The sequence below is a fragment of the Megascapheus bottae genome, chromosome 12 (genome assembly GCF_031878675.1).
Source record: "Megascapheus bottae isolate mThoBot1 chromosome 12, mThoBot2.hap1, whole genome shotgun sequence".
NCBI lineage: Eukaryota > Metazoa > Chordata > Mammalia > Rodentia > Geomyidae > Megascapheus > Megascapheus bottae.
Window position 1 is genome coordinate 9,230,318 of NC_143520.1, and position 17,564 is coordinate 9,247,881.

At 37.2% G+C, this 17,564-nt stretch overlaps 1 protein-coding gene across 3 annotated transcripts in view; it reads left to right on the plus strand.

The window, feature by feature from the left end:
* The window catches only part of Cirsr (corepressor of RBPJ and splicing regulator), a 32,088-nt gene that overhangs the window by 3,284 nt on the left and 11,240 nt on the right, over positions 1-17,564 (plus strand). For 2 of the 3 annotated variants that reach the window (XM_090342612.1, XM_090342613.1), the window contains exons 3-7: positions 2,607-2,680; positions 3,355-3,365; positions 3,449-3,513; positions 4,899-4,947; positions 5,568-5,685. In XM_090342612.1, the coding sequence (XP_090198738.1) occupies positions 2,607-2,680; positions 3,355-3,365; positions 3,449-3,513; positions 4,899-4,947; positions 5,568-5,685 (317 nt within the window). The remainder of the gene's footprint in view (positions 1-2,606; positions 2,681-3,354; positions 3,366-3,448; positions 3,514-4,898; positions 4,948-5,567; positions 5,686-17,564) is intronic. The other variant, XM_090342614.1, reaches the window with a different exon arrangement.

Here is a 17,564-nt window from a genome sequence, read left to right on the forward strand (position 1 = left end):
GTATTTGAACTGCTATATTTTAACCTCTTAAAAAGGTATCTCTTTAACATATACTAAAATGAAAAAAGTAAGAAGAAAGTGAAACATCTCATGGGCCTTATATTATGGCTAGAGTTCATTGGTTTCTTCCAGCATGGTGCCTGTGCTTTAGTTGCTGTCACTTTGTGTTTACAACTGAAGCCAGTTTGGTTAATATATCACAGTGTTTTGGTTACATAGTCTATTCTGAGTTAAAGTTTGTTCTCATCCAAAACTTTTAGAACATATATCTTTTTCTGCACATTTCAATTCCTTGCACTTTGACTGTTATGAATAATGCTGCTAAAAATGACATAAAAGTATCTGTTCAATTACCTGTTTTGATTACACTTAGTAAAATTGCTAGATTATATGACAATTCTAAGTTATTTTTTAGAGAACCACCAACCTTTTTTTTTTTGTAATATATAGAGAGGTTATAGTTATATTCGCCAGATAGAAGGTGCATTACTTCTCACACATTAATACCCCTTCTCATGTTTTTGTCCCCATTCCCCTCCTCCCACCCCCGCTCAATCATCTTGTTTTACCCCCTTCCCTTTCTTATTTCAAATAAATGTATATACAATATGCCAGGTAAGAAAGTCAGATAGTGTAACAATATGAGATTAATCAAAGGGCAACAAAAGAGAAATAACAGTACATTAAGAACAACAATCACATAATATAAAGCTCTTGTTTCCATATCCTGGAGATCATACAGAATAGTTTTAGTAACTACATCCTGAACATTTGTGTTTTTTCTTTATTTATCCTGATTAGTATGCAATAGCGTCTTATGGTTTTGGTTTTGTTTTTCTTTTATTATTTTTTTGTTGGTCATAGGGTTTGAACTCCAGGTGGACCTGGCTGCTGTCCCTGAGCTCTTCAGCTCAAAACTAGTGCTCTACCACTTGAGCCACATTGCCACCTCCGATTTTCTAGTGGTTAATTGGACATAATACTCTCATGACTTTTGTGCCCGAGCTGGTTTTGTACTATGATCCTCAGGTCTCAGCCTCCTGAGTAGGTAGGATTACAGGCATGAGCCACCGAGTGCAAGCTTATGCTTTGTTTTAATTTGTATTTCTATAATGTCTCGTGGTGCTGAGTTTTTATGTACCCTGATTTAAATTTTTTAACTGATGTTAAGGCAAAATTTACCAACCTATTTAAAGTATACATTAGTTCTTAAATATATTAGAGTTTTAGAGTCATCAGCATAATTGAATTTTAGAATATTTTCATCATTTAGGGAAAAAATCTTTGTTTTTATGCTGCTACTAGGGTTTGAATTCAAGGTCTGGGTCTTGCCCCTTAGTTTTTTCTGGTACTACTAGTTGATCCACAGCTCCACTTTTGGCTTTTTGGTGGTCAATCAGAGATAAGGGAATTATGGACCTACTTGCTCTGCCTGGCTTTGAATACCAATCCTCAGGTCTCAGCCTCCTGAATAGCTAGGATTATAGGCGGGAGCCATCCAGCTGAAAAATAAATCTGTACCCTTTAGCGACCATGCCCCAGTTCCCAACATTGGCCCCTTTTATCAGGAGGGAGAAAACAAACATCAGCCCAAAGCAATCACCAGTTTATTTCTGTCTTTAGACATCTGCCAGTTTGGAGATGTCATATTAGTTAGGTAATATAGGTCTTTACATGACTGCTTTCTTTCATTTAGCATAGTGTTTGAAGTTCATCCATGGTGTGACTTATATCAGCTTTATGTTTTGTTTTGTTTTTTAACCAGTTCTGGGTTTGAACTCAGGATCTGAGCACTGGCCTTGAGCTTTCTGAAGGCTAGAGCTCCATCACTTGAGCCACAGCACCACTTCCAGCTTTGTGTGTGGTATTGAGGAGTCAAACTCGGGTCTTCATGCATGCTAGGGAAGCACTCTACCACTAGGCCAAATTCCAGCCCTCTTTGTTCCTTTTTATTGTTAAAAAATATTCCGAGATACAAAAGTATCTCTCTATAATCTTTTCAACAATGCTTCACTTCATTCAGTTTATTGCTTAGGTTTTTGTTGTTTTCCTAAACAGCCTAACTTCTCTCAATATAAATGGAAACCAAACAGCAAAGTTTTAGTGTTAAAACAGTAAAACATGATTTTTTTTAGATATAGTAGACACTGATTCAATCATAGTTAGTAGCCCATTCTAGAATTTCTTTAAATTATTTCCCTGTATTGGTCTCACTAAAGAATTTGAGTCTTGTTGACTTGGAAATCCTAGACTCATTTTTCAAAACAGTTTAATCTCACAATTAAGAAAGTACTGACATCCTTTAACTTAATAAAATCTATAATGGCATGTAGAATTTCAAAGTTGTCACTGTTTCAACAGTACTTCAAAGTTTATGAAAATTGTATAAGAGTGAGCATGTCATTTCTTGCCCCAGGAACTCTCAGATAGTCTTAGAACCTATAACCAATTACTAGAGGTATCACTGGCTTCCTTTCAGATATTTCTGTGTCCTCTGTAGTCAGTGGAATTTACTTTTAGATTTGCATCTAACAGAATTTTTTTTCTTCATTCCTTTAGGGTTATATTGGAAAGAGGGACATTAAACTTGTTAATGTTTTATTTAGATTGCTTATGGGAGATGAACGTGTAAAGAATGGCCTTAATTTCATGTATGAGGCTCCACCAGGAGCTAAAAAAGGTACTTGTCCCATTTCCTATAAGTCTCCTGTATGTTTACATATAAAACTTGACAACTGCTGACCAGATGTTTTTAAAAGTTGTTCTCTTCTAGATACTATTGTTGTATGAATATAATAAATATAGAAATAAATTTCTTCTAGATGTAAATATTAAAAATGTTTTCCTAATATTGTATTATTTTGTCTTCTTTGGGAAGAAAAAACTCAGTAGTAGCAGAAGTACATTTATTTGTTCATAATTTACATCTATATTTTTAGTCTTTAGTAAACATAAATAAAAAACATGATATTCACTATCAATGAAACCCATAAAAGCATTTAAAAAATTAGGAATTAATATACTTTGTAAGTAATATCTCTTTGATTTTTTTTAAATTTTTTATTGTAATTAATGAAAGGATTACATGATATTTGCCAGATAGAAGTGCATTAATTCACATACATTGATACCCTTTCACATGTCTTGGTACCCATAACCCTCCCCCCAACCCCACCCTCACCCCCGGCTTTGATTTTTTTTTTTATTTTAAAAGTGATTTCAATTTTTATCTTGTTTAGAAAAACTTACAAATTATAAATAACAAGATACATAATATTTAATTGATTTTTATATTGAACTTTGTAACTTGACTTACCTTTTTTCCCCCCCCTTTACTTTTGATTCTCAATCAAGAAAACAAAGAGGTAATGCGCTATTTTCTATTTGTACATACTTAAAATTGATCGTGATTTTTATGGAAAAATTAAACGAAATTTAAATGTTGTAGAAAGAAGAGACAGAAGGAGAGACAGAATACAAATTTGAATGGCAGAAAGGAGCACCACGAGAAAAGTAGGACTGGTTTTCTTTTATGATAAAATTTCATTAACTTTACCTGCAATCTCCTCTTACTTTGTTGTCTTTTCATTAATTAGAGAAAGTAAGTAATATAAAAAACTATTTTTTGTGTGTGCTTGTGCCAGTTCTAGGCTTGAACTAGCCTCTAATTTTGCTTTTACACCCATAGCTGGCATTCTACCATTTGAGCCACACACTTCCAATTTTGGCTTTTTACTGGTTAATTGGAAGTGAGAGTCTCAGAGATTTGTCTGCCAGGACTGGTTTTGAACCATGATTTTCAGATCTCAGCCTCTTAAGTTAGAAGGATTATATGCATAAGCACTGGTGCCTGGCTAAAAGTACTTCAGGGGTGTGTGTATATGTGTGTGTGTGTGTGTGTGTGTGTGTGTGTGTGTGTGTGTATGTGTGTTTGAACTCAGGTCCTCCGTGCTATCCCTAAACTCTTGTGCTCAAGGCTAGCACTCTACCATTTGGTGCTTAATTGGAGTTGAGTCTCATAGACTTTTCCTTCCTAGGCTGGCTTCAAATTGCAACCTTCAGATCTCAGCCTCCTGAGTAGGTAGAATTACAGGCATGAGTCACCAGCACTGTCTCATTCTTTAAAAAGAAAAAGAAAAAAAATCACAAATTATTTTCAGACACAGTGGTTGAGGCCTGCAGTCCCAGCTACTTGAGAGAGATCATAAAGATCAAAGGCAGCTCTTAGGCAAAAAGTTATCAAAATACTATCTTAATTAAATAAGCTATATGTGTTGGTACATACCTGTTCTTCCAGCTACTAGGGAAGCATAGGTAGAGAGTTTGTGATCCAAGGGTCCAGCCCTAGTCAAAGATGTAAGACCTTATCTAAAAAGTAAAGCAAAAAAACGGCTGAGAACCTGGCTAATATAGTAGTGTCTAGAAAACATGAAGCGCTGAATTCAAACTCTAGTACTGTTAAAAAAAATCCCAAATTAACATTAAAGTATATATATCAGACAGGAGTGTGGTCTAGTGGTAGAGTGCTTGCATAACATGTACAAATCCCTGGGTTTGATTCCTTTGTACCACATACACAAAAAAAGCTAGAACTGATGCTGTGACTCAAGTGGTATAGTGCTAACCTTGAGAAAGCCCAAGGATAGTGCCCATACCCTGAGTTCAAGCTTAGGAATGGCCAAAAAAAGTGTGTGTGTGTGTGTGTGTGTGTGTGTGTGTGTGTGTGTGTGCGCGCGTGCGCGCGCGTGCATACATATATATGTGTGTGTGTATATTATAGTTTTCTTTATGTAATTAGCTATATAGAACTATAAAGTATGCCAAACTGTAAAATCTGTACTTTTTCAGATAAGCTTCCATTGAATTTATTAAATTATTCTTAATAATGTATTTAACAGATACGCCAAAGATGATATGAACATCAGAGATCAGCCCTTTGGAATTCAGGCAAGTGACACATATTTTACTCCTTAAGAATAATGTAGCTATGGGCTGGGAATGTAATTTAGCCTTGAACAAAAAAGAAACTCAGGGACAGTGCCCAGGCCCTGAGTTAAAGCCCCACGATTTCAACTCAGGAAAAAAAAACCCTTGAAGTGGCATTATGTCTCAAGTGGTAGAGGACTAGCTTTGAGCTAAAGAGCCAGAGTTCAAGCCTTACAACTGACAAAAAAAATAAAAAGAGTCAAAGGATTCCATTTAGCTTTTATTTTTATCATATTTTAATTATTGTTTTAAAATGCTAAAAACAGAAGGCTTACAGCTGCATAAGCCAGGCAGAGAGTACATTTCCTTTTGAACAATGTTACTCCTTTCCCTGATCTCTCCCAGCTTTTCCCTCTCTTCCCACCTACAGCTTGTATAGTTCATTTTCAATATAATGTCCAGTGAGTACTATTGCTGCATTTATTTACCCTTTCCTTCCACTTCTGTGCTCTCCTTATTCTTCCAAAGACATATAGACAACTAACACAAAAAGAAAAGGAAATAAAAACAGCAAAAAAGGAGTTGAATGTTACTTAAGTTCTTAGAATTTGAGAGTTTAAAGACTGTTTACGATTACTCAGGTTCGGAATGTGAGGTGCATTAAATGCCACAAATGGGGTCATGTCAACACAGATCGAGAATGTCCTCTCTTTGGTCTCTCCGGAATCAATGCAAGTTCAGTTCCTACTGATGGCTCAGGTAAGTACTGCACAAGATTGGTTTGTTTTAGACTGTAGACAGATAAGGAAAGATTAAATAATGTTTTCTTTTATCTCTGTAGGTATTACTTTGTTTTATTTTACATTTATTTATTTATTTATGTATGTATGTATTTATTTTGGATCAAATGACATCCCTGGAATACAACAATTAAGTTTGGGACTGAGGTTCAGAGTTAGAGAGCTTACCCCATCCAAGCCACCTTTAGTCATTACAAAAAAGAAAAAAGAAATCAGTGAGAAACTGATATTTGCTGAATTTAAATGCTGTTTAACACTTAAAGTTTTAATTCTTCCCACCAAAGACCCTATGAATTTGATTTTTTAAAAAGATACCATAACTGCAGTTAAGCTAGTAGAATGAAAGTAACCGGGAAAAATAGGATAATTTTCTTACTTAGGTAAAATTGTTTAAAAAAAAAAAAGACTGGACTGTAAGCCTCAGAATTGTTTCTGCCAAATAAAAATTTGAATTTTTAAAAGGATGTTAAATGGCCGGGTACCTGTGACTCACACCTGTAATCCTAGCCACTCAGGAGGCTCAGATCTGAGGATCACTGTTCAAACCCAGCCCGGACATGAAAGTCCATGAGATTCTTTTTTTTTTTTTTCCCAGTCCTGGGATTTGAGCCACAGCACCACTTCTGTTTTTTTCTGAGTATGTGGTACTGAGGGCTTCGTGTATGGTAGGCGAGCACTCTATCACTAAGCTACGCTCCTGGCCTCCATGAGACTCTTATCTCCAATTAACTACCAGAAAATTGGAAGTGGCACTGTGGCTCAACATGGTAGAGCACCAGCCTTGAGCTGAAGAGCTCAAGGACAGCTCCCAGGTCCAGAGTTCAAGCCCCACAACTGACCAAAAAAAAGTTGCTAATGTTGTCTGACACCTACGGCTCACACCTGTAATCCTAGTATTGAGGAAGCTAAGATCTGGGCAGGAAAGTGAAACTCATCTCCAATTAAGCACCCAAAAGTCTGAAGTAGAGCGGTGGCTTAAATGGTAGAGCACAAGCCTTGAGCAGAAAAAAGCTAAAAGACAATGCCCACGCCCTAAATTCAAGCCCTAGTATTGGTGCACAGGCTCACAGGTGGCCAAGAAAAACAAGATAAATACTTACGTTTGAGGGGAGCGGGAAGGTTTAAATTCATGGTCACTCATAGTTGAGACTTAACCCCCTGTGCTTTTTGTTTTAATAACAAATTTTTAATTTTATTATTTAAAATTTTTTCTCTTATGCCCAGGCCATCATGGACTATGATCCTCTTTTTTACACTTCTTTTGTAGCTGGGATAGCAGATGCACACTTTAAGTAGCTTATTGGTTTAGATGGGGTTAGGGACATGACCTTTAGCTGGGGCTTGCCTTGAACCAAATATTCCCCCATTCTGCTATCCAAGTAGCAAGGTTGTTTGCGGTTTTCTTTGTTGTTGTTGTTGTTGTTTTAAACTTTATGTTGTAGCTCTTAAAATACATAAGCTTTGGGCCGAGAGTTTGGCGTAGTGGTAGAATGCTTGCCTAGCATGCACAAAGACCCGGGTTCAGTTCCTTAGTGCCACATACATAGAAAAGGCTGGAAGTGGTGCTGTGACTCAAGTGGTAGAGCTTTTAGCCTTGAGAAAGCCCAAGAACAAGCCAGGCACTGGTGGTTCATGCCTGTAATACTAGCTACTCAAGAGGCTGAGATCTGAGGATCACAGTTTGAAGCCAGGCTGGCTTCAAAAGCATAAGAGCACCCCATATACAATCTAGAAAAAAAAATAACTGTTAAATAAGGTGGTTACAGAGAAGATGGAATTAAATGATGTTTGGAGAAGTAAAATTTAGACAGAAAGAATGATACCCCCCCCTCCGCTCCAAAAAAGATGAAAAGTAAAAAAATAAGTACAAAGAATTACTTTGAGAAAAATCAGATTTGAATGTCTCTTAAACAACTGCACAAAAGAGTTTAGCTGTTCATGCTGCAACTTGTGCTTCTTAAACATATATAATGTAAGGAATCATTTAAGTATTTTAAGTATTATTTCCAAGCCCTTATCCAAGGGGACTATTAAATGGAAGTCCAGAGAAAGTGGGACAGGGTTATACTCAGTTCATGCTCTTGATGTGAAAGCTATTGTAAGAAAAGTTAATGACAAAGAGCAATGCTCATGTTTGTATGCATGTTTCTGGAAGAGAAATAGTGTGGAGGAAAAGGAAATATAGTAATATATTGAAAATGTTTATTTTTTAAAAGAGGAAGCATGTTCTTAATATTTCTTAATTTTTACTGGCAATTTAATTAGCACTAGAGGAATGGCAAGATAAACTTGATATATTAAGTGAACTAACCAATACTAATTGAATCTGCACTGTGACCCTAATATAAAACTGCATACAGATAAATTAGGACTGGAAGGACACATGGAAAAATGAAAATAGTTAATATGTTAATTTGCTGAAATTACATGATGTTTTCTTTTATTAAAATTATGATTAAAATTGGAAAAGAAATTTTCCAATGTAGGCTTTTCAAATGCTGAATGTCCTATGATATTCTTCAGAGCAATAAATTTTTCCTTTATATGTCCATATTAAATTCATTTTGAGAATAATTGGAACAGCAAAAGAAAGAAGAAAGGTACTGGTGTGTTATAAAAGGCATGTTCATGATAAGAGCTAACTAGCAGATTGAATTAATTCTTTGCTTCAGTCTTTATAGAATAAGGGGTTAGGAAAATTTCCATTTCTACCTTTTCACCTTTTAGACTGACATGGTATGTGAGAGTAAATAATACTACATACAATGAAGTATTTTACTTTCTTAAATCTTATAACTTATCTAAAAATAACTGGACAACAACAAAAAACTGTGATAAAATTGTGTTAACAATGCACCATCTAAGCCAGGCACCGATGACTCATTGCCTGTAATACAAACTACTCAGGAGGCTGTGATCTGAGGTTCGAGGTTCAAAGCCAGCCTGAGCATGAAAGTCCTTGCGACTCTTAGTTCTAGTTCACCACCAGCACTGTGGCTCATAGAGTAGAGTGCTAGCCTTGAGTTGAAGAGCTCAGGGACAGCACCCAGGCCCAGAGTTAAAGCCCCACAACCAATAACCACAAAAAAAGAAAAAAGCAAAAGCATCATTTAAGCCAAGGTACTGCTAGCTCACACCTGTAAACCTAGATGCTCAGGAGTAAGATCTGAGGATTGTAGTTCAAAGCCAGCCCAGGCTGAAAAATCCATGAGACTTTTACCTCTAATGAACTACTCAGAAAAAGGCAGAAGTGATGCTGTGGCTCAAGTGGTAGAACGGTAGCCTTGAGCAAAAAGAAGCTCAGAGATATAGCCCAAACCCATGAGTTCAAGCCCCAGTGCTAGCACCAAAATACACATGAGTCAGGCACCAGTGGCTCATGCCTGTAATTCTAGCTACTCAGGAGGCCGAGATCTGAGGATGGCAGTTCAAAGCCAGCCCAGGCACCAAAGTCCATGAAATTCTTATCTCCATTTAACCAGCAGAAAACAGGAAGTGGTGCTGTGGGTCAAGCTGAAGAGTGCAGAGACAGCGCCCAGACTCAGAGTACAAGCCCCACAACCGACCCCCCCCCAAAAAATGCATGCACAATAGCTATTAAAACTATATAAATGTGTGGGTGTCATTGGGCTTATAATCCTAGCTACTTAAGATATCTGAGGGTTGTAGTTCAGAGCCATCAGGTAAGAAAGTCGGTGAGACTCTTTATCTCCAGTTAACTATCTGAAAGAGCAAAAGTGAAGTTGTGGTTCAAGTAGTAGCACATTAACTTTGAGCACAAAAGCATGTCAAGGTCAGTGCCAGGCCCTGAGTTCAAGCCCTAGGACAAGCACACATACACACACAAAGGGTATGAAAATGGCTTAAAATACAAACTTTGTTTACAGTATTCTCCCAAATAAAAAAAGCAAATTATAAGTTATTTTTGCTTAGTATTCACCGGTCTTGGGTTGAACCACTAGATCCTAATAATCAGAAGTTACATTTGTGTTTATCTTAGGTAGACATATAGACAGAGAAACAGATACATTTAGCAAAATGATTAGAAGAAGCTAAACCAAAATACTAACAGTGGTTATGTTTGAGAGGTAGGTAAGATATTTTGCTTCATCTTTTTCCATATCTGTATTTCTAACTATTAGGTAAGGTACTTATAAATGTTTAGATGGATATTGATAGGAAATAAATTATTTAAATTGGCTTGCTCAGCTAATAATGCCTTTAAAGTTTGACCTAAATTTAGCAATAGTACTTAACTAAAGCTAGTAGAAACTCTTAACGGCTTCTTAAAATGAAATTTTAAAAAAGTCTTCTTTATCAAATTGGAAAGCAAATAATGATGTTATATTCTGAATTTGAATGCAATGAAAAATAAACTGACCAATTTCCTAATCCACTTGCTGATTCAAGCTAGAAAAACTCTTTTCATTTAAAAAAAAATCACCTATTGAATAATGTCTCACCAGTGAATAGAGATTATTTTTGCAGTAAGGCAATTTCAGTAGATGTGGTTATCATGGGATAATCACACCCCTGGGGTACAGCCTTATGCCTGTAATCTCCCAGGAGTGTAATTATTTCATGATAACGGTACCCCCTGGTGTTACATTATTTCTATTATGAAATTTTTAGTTTAGTATATAAAGTAACTTACTTTGATCACTGGAAACTGCGAGGTGCTGTTAGAATGTTCCAGCTGTGAGGTTTACAGAGACCAGCTATAAGATTTACTTCTCCTTTACAAAGTTAAATTAGGCAATCAAAATGCTTCTTTGGGCTAAGCTGGTTTAGAATATCTTTTCTACTGATAAGATCATCTTAACTTTGTAAGTTTTCATCTACTCTAGACATATCAAAATTATCTATAAAACTTGTATGCTTCAGTGGTGATTTTTTAATAAAATATATTATTCTGTAATATAATTAAATGGTCAGTCTACCTTGCCTTTTATTTATAGCCTTTATCTTTATTGCTAACTCTTAGCATCTGAAGTTATTTTTAATACATATTAAAATTAAACATCTTTAAAAAAATGGGATATTTCAACAGAGGAAATGAGTTTGTTAGCTTTATTAAAGTTTAATTTACCTATTTAAAATGGAATTTAGAGCCAAGCACTGGTGGCTCATGCCTGTAATCCTAGCTATTCAGAAGGCTGAGATCTAAGGATTCTGGTTCAAAGCCAGCCCAGACAGAAAAGTCCACAAGACTCTTATCTCTAATAAACTACCAGAAAAACAAAAGTGGCACTTGGCTCAAAGTGGTAGAGCTGAAAAAGCTCAGGGGCAGTACCTAGTACCTGAGTTCAAGTCTTATAACTGACAAAAAATAAAATGGGTTGTAGAGTCATACATCCATCACCAATCACTTTTAGAATATTTTTTTCCAGTCCTGGGCCTTGAACACAGGGCCTGAGCACTGTCCTTGGGCTTTCTCAAGGCTAGAGCTCTACCACTTGAGTCACAGCACCACTTTCCACTTTGTACTATGTATGTGGTACCGAGGAATCAAACCTGGGTCTTCTTAGTGCATGCTAGGCAAGCACTCCACTACTAGGCCAAACTTCCGGCCCAATTTTAGAACATTTTCATTATTTTAAAAAGGAACTCCATACCTCTTAGCCTTATACTCTAGTTCCCAACTTTAGGTAACCTTTACTCTACTTTCCATCTATAGATTTGCCTATCTGGACATTTTGTGGAGTGTATTTTCCTTTTATGTTCAAACATATATACAATATAGTAATTAAAAATTCTTGTCCACAACAATATGAGTTTATGTATAGGTATTTATAAAACATTCATAAACTGGGAGCTGGTAGCTCATGTATGTGATCATAGCTACTCAGGAGGATGAGATCTGAGTATCATGGTTCAAAGCCAACCCAGGCAGGAAAGTCCTTTGGACTGTTATTTCCAATTAACCACCAAAAAGTCAGAAATGGCTCCAGTGGTAGAGCACTAGCCTTGAACAAAAAAGCTCAAGGATAGCATCCAGGCCCTGAGAGCAAGCCCAGGAACAGAAAAAAATAATTAGTATATAAATTATGTACATAAAATTTAAAACAAAATGCTCTTTCTTAGCCTGGTGCTTGTATCTCACACTTGTAATCCTAACTACTCAAGAGGCAGAAAATTAGAGGATTATGGTTCAAAGCTAGCCCAAGAAGAAAAGTATACAAGATTTTTTTTTTCTTTTTGCCAGTCCTGGGGCTTGAACTCAAGGCCTGGGCACTGTCCTTAGACACTTTTGTTCAAGGCTAGCATTCTACTACTTGAGTCACAGCACCACTTCCAGCTTTTTCTGTGTATGTGGTTCCAGGGACTCCATGGAGTTTCATGTATGCTAGGCGAGCATGCTACCACTAGGCCACACTCCCAGCCCTCTACAAGATTTTTATCTCAAATTAAATAGTAAAATGCTTGAGTAGAGACATGGCTCAGGAGGTAGAACACCAAGCATGAGTAACAAAGCAAGCAAGAGAGTGGGACCCTGAGTTCAAGACCTACTACTAAGCATTTAAAACAAAAAAATTTCCTTTTGAAATGGAGGGACAAAGGGTATGTAGTTAGCAGTGGTACTCACTAGACACTATGTTGAAAATGAACTATACAACTTGTGGGAAGGGGCAGGAGGGAAACCTGAGAAAGAATGAGAGAAGGGATGACATTGTCCAGAAAGATATATATTTACTATCTGACTAATGTAACTGTAACCTCTTTATATCACCTTTATAATAACAATAAATTTAAAGAAAATAATTCCAAAGGATTGAGCCATCATAACCAGCTCAAAAATCTATTTCTACCACTTGAGCCTTTTCCTTCAACCTCATTTTTGTTGGTTGGTTTTGAGGTAGGGTCTTCTTTATACCCAGGTATCTCTGGGCTGCCATCCTCATGCAGATATGGAACCGTTAGAGTATCCTAACTGGCACACACCACTTCCCACAGCCATTACTTCCCCTGTAAATGGGCTAAGAAACATGTACCACTGCATCAAGGCCATTGGTTGAGATAAAATCTCAAACTTTGGTGCTGGAACTAACAGGATCCCTGGATCTCTCCCTCCTAAGTAGCTAGGATTATAGGCTTCATAGCCACCGTGTGGAGCTCAGAATTTATTTCTTAAACTCCTCTTTTCTTTATATATGACCTTGTGAATCTGCAGGTTTAAATTTTAGATTTCTCCTCAGAAAGCAAGCACATAATTATAAGGAATCCCTGTGTGTGACAGCTAGACTAGAAATTGCTGAAGCACTAGTAGATCATAGCAACCCTGCTTCAGCTTCTTAACTACCATTTCATTCAGCCTTGGACCAGCACTGAAAGTGAATGTGTGGCCCTGCATTCCTCATACTGCTTGGTATTCAAATTATGGCCTGCTGCAATGCACTTGTTGGAAGCATTTAAACTGAATACCATGTTTATAAAAGTAATATATGATTTTTTTTTTTTTTTTTTTGCCAGTCCTGGGGCATGAACTCGGCCTGGATACTGCCCTTGGGTTTCCTCAAGGTTAGCGTTCTACCACTCGAGCCATTGCACCACTTCTGGCTTTTTCTGTGTATGTGGTACTGAGGAATGAAACCCAGGGCTTCGTGCATGCTAGGCAAGCACTCTACCACTAGGCCACACTCCCAGCCCGATCATAGTTTTTTTCTTTTTTGGCAGTCATGGGCTTGAGCTCAGGAACTGAGCACTGTCCTTGGGTTTGTTTTTTTTTTCCCCCCTCAAGGTTAGAGCCCTACCACTTGAGCCACAGCACCACTTTAGGCTTTTTCTATGTATGTGGTACTAAGGAATTGAACTTGGATCTTCGTGCATGCTAGGCAAACACAACCAGTAGGCCAAACTCCTGACCCCAATCATAATTTTTTTAGCTTGATGATGATGTGATGGATTACATTAATTGTCAAATGTTGAGCCAGCTTTGCATATTAGATTAAATCTTACTTGTTTTGTGGCATATAATTGCTTTTGTATATATATTGTTGGATTCAACTAGTTTAATAGATTGTTAACAATTTACAAATTCATGTTCATGAGAGAGAATGGTCTATTACTTTCCTGTCTTATAATATCTGTGTCTGCACGCTCATGTGTGTGCATGTACATGCCAGTACTTGGGCTTGAACTTGGGCCATGGTGCTCTCCCTTAGCCTTTTCCACTCAAGACTGGTATCCTACCACTTGAGTCACACTTACACTTCCAGTTTTTGTGCTGATTAATTGGAAATAAGAGGTTCACAGACTTTTTTTGCCTAGGCTAGCTTCAAACTGAGATCCTCAGATCTCAGCCTCCTGAGTAGCTAGGAAAATAGGCATGAGTCACTCACACATATCTATAAGACTTTTGGTATTAGGCTTATGCATAGGATGAGTTGTAGATAGTGTTTCTATTTTCTAGAAGTGATTTTAGAATATTAATATCTTTAATGTTTCATAAGTTTAACCAATTAATTGATCTAGGCCTGAAGCTTTCTATCTTGAAAGAAAGGGCATAGAGTTATTTACTATAATCCTTTACTACTTCTCTAAAATAGTCCTGGAACCTGTAGTGATGGTACTTCTTTTCACTTGTAGTATCAATCTTTGTTTGTGTTTTCTATTAGTTTTTAGTCAGCCTGGTTAGGGTTTTATCAGTTTTACTAATCTTCCTCAGAGAACCAGCTTTCAGTTTCTTCATTTCCTGTTTTCAATTTTATTTGTCTCTCAGTTTTGATTTAATTTGTTCTTTTCTAGTTTCCTAAGGTGAAAAACTGTTTTTTGTGGTGCTATGGAAGTAACCTCAAGGTCTTTCTGCACATGCTTGCCAGTCCTCTACCACTGAGTTACTCACTCAGCCCCAGATAATTGGTTTTAAGTATGTCTCCTTTTTTGTGTGCAATCAGTACTATAATTTTCTCTTTAAAGGTGTTTTGGCTGTGTCTTCAAATTTTATACCTTCTGTTGCAATACTGCCTGACACTACCCAAAGGTAGGCCCAACTTCGCAGGTTAATAGTCCTCCAAAGACTGCCCTGAAATCAAATAGCACCTGCATATTTGCAGTTCCCAGACATACACTGAACCTCCTACAAATTCAGGGATTCCTTCTACCACATCATGTTTGACAGTCCACTATACTGACTTACAGAACTCAGAGAAGCCTTTACTTATGATTACAGTTTTATTATAGTAAAAAAGAAGCAGGACTAGCCAAAAGAAGAGATACATAGGACAAGGTACAAGGTTTCAAACCTAAAGCTTCCAGTTTCTTCTTCCCATAAAGTCACCAAGACCTGTCACTCACCTTGTAAATCAGTGCATACTAATATACTCATTCAAATCTCAGTGCAGAGTTTTATTCCACTGTTATCAATTGAAATTGGTTGGGGTTTTTTTTTGTCAGTTATGGAGCTTGAACTCAGGGCCTGTCCCTGAGGACCAAACTCAGTACCTTACACTTGCCAGGCAAGGACTCTTCCACTGAGCTAAATCCTCAACCCTATCCCTAAGCTCTTTTGTTCAAGGCCTACTTCTTTATCACTTTGTGCCACAGTGCAACTTCCAATTTTCCAGTGATTAATTGGAGATAAGTCCCACAGACTTTCCTGCTCTGACTGGCCTTGTACAGTGATCCTCAGAGGTTAGCCTCCTGAGTAGCTAGGATTATAGGCATGAGCCACTGATGCCTAGATTGAATTAAGACTTAATTTCAAAGGCATCTCAATCTCCAGCCCTTCTACCCTCCCCAGAGGTCTGCTGTTAACTGGCTCCAAGCCTAACCCATCTTGAATTGTCTTTTTAGCATGATCTGTGTAAGAGCCATCCATGAGTCAGCTCATTAACATAAACTATAAGGTACCTGTTATTCACATACCACGAATAACAAAGATACCCTTATTCAGGAAATTTCATGGATTTAGTGTATCCATCCAGCTGAGAACATAGGCCAGGCAAATATTCCACAGCCATTAAGTTTTCATTTTCTTTAATTCAAAATACTTTTTACTTAGATGGGCAACCGTGATTCATGCCTGTAATCCTAGCTATTAAAAAAGGCCAAAAATGGACCTATAGCTCAAGTGGGAGAATGCTATCCTGGAGCACAAAAGCTCAAGGACAGAACCTCAGCCCCAAGTTCAAGCCTCAGGATCAGCACACACATAGACACACACACAAATACAAATAGTTTTTACTCTTTCCTGAGATGTCCTTCACACACGTTATTCAGTGTTGTTTAATTTATGGCTATTTAGAGGATTTCCAGCTGTCTTTCTGTACTAATTTCTTAAAGTTTAATATAGGTGTTGATGTCTCATACCTGTCATCCTAGCTACTCAAGAGGCTGAGATCGGAGGATCGTGGTTTGAAGACACAAAGGCAGGAAAGTTCATGAGACTTTATCTCCAATAAACCATTCTACCACTTGAGCACAGCACCACTTCCAGTTTTTTGAGTGGTTAATTGGAGATAGAGTCTTACAGGGACTTTTCTGCCTGGGCTAGCTTCAAACCATGAACCTCAGATTTCAGCCTTCTGAGTAGCCATCAGTGCCTAGCTTTCAGTGTAGTGTTTCTGAGGCTCATGGTTACAAACTCTTCTAGGGCATTCATATTCCTATAATGGTATTAAAATATGTAGTAGTGACTCTAATACTTCATGGTTTCACAACACAAATGTTTTTTCTTAGTCCCCTGGGGTGAATTCACTTTGATAATGCCAGATGTGGTACTACTTGAAATATTTGCATATAAATTAAGTTGAAAACACAAGTTAAAAGACAATCAAATTTAAGTCAGGTATCTTCTTACTGTTTTGTAAGGCAGAACTGTTTTTAATAAATAGTAATTTAGGGGCCAGGAGTTTAGCCTAGTAGTAGAGTGTTTGCCTAGCATGCACAAAGACCTGAGTTCGATTCCTCAGTACCACATGCATAGAAAAAAGGCAGAAATGGTGCTGTGGCTCAAGTGGTAGAGCTCTAGCCTTGAGAAAGCCCAAAGGCAGTGCCCAGGTCCTGAGTTCAAGGCCCAGGACTGGCGATAGATAGATAGATAGATAGATAGATAGATAGATAGATAGATAGCAATTTCTACTAGCATACAATAAGGATAGTTTCATGTTACTTTGCCTTTGTATTTTTCAAACAAAGACTATAATGAAATATTTGCTTTCTGCTTACATTGTAGATTTTAATAGAAATCATTTAGCTTCAGTATGAACTTTGGGTATGGGCAATAAGAAATGGTATTGTTTCTGGCCTCCACTGAAACAAACTGGCAGTGTCAGGAAAATTATCAGTATGGAGAATTCAGTACATTGGTTTCTTACATAACCTTTACAAAACTATACATAAAGCACACATCTATATAAATAAAAATCACCCACACACTTTACTAATAGTTTTGTTCACTTTTTTCCTGGGACTTAGGCTTCATGATATACTGTCCCTTAAAAGCAACTTTCTGTGAGCTTGTTTAAAAATAAAGTAGTTATGGTAATACTAGGAATCAAATATAAGATAGTTCTTTTTTTTGCTCATGAGTGTGAGTTTGCCTTTGCTACACAAGTCTACCACCTGAACCATGATCACAGCACTTTCTACTTCTTTTTTCAGGTAGACTTATGGTTTTGCCCAGGGATGGTCGCAGACTGTGATCCTCTTGATCCTCCTATCTATGCCTTTGAGTAGCTGGTATAACAACCTTATGATACCAGACCCAGCTTATTTCTTTTCCTTTTTTTTTTGCCAGTCCTGGGGCTTAAACGCAGGGCCTGAGCACTGTCCTTGGGCTTTCTCAAGGCTAGAGCACTACCACTTGAGCCACAGCACCACTTTTGGCTTTTTCTATAT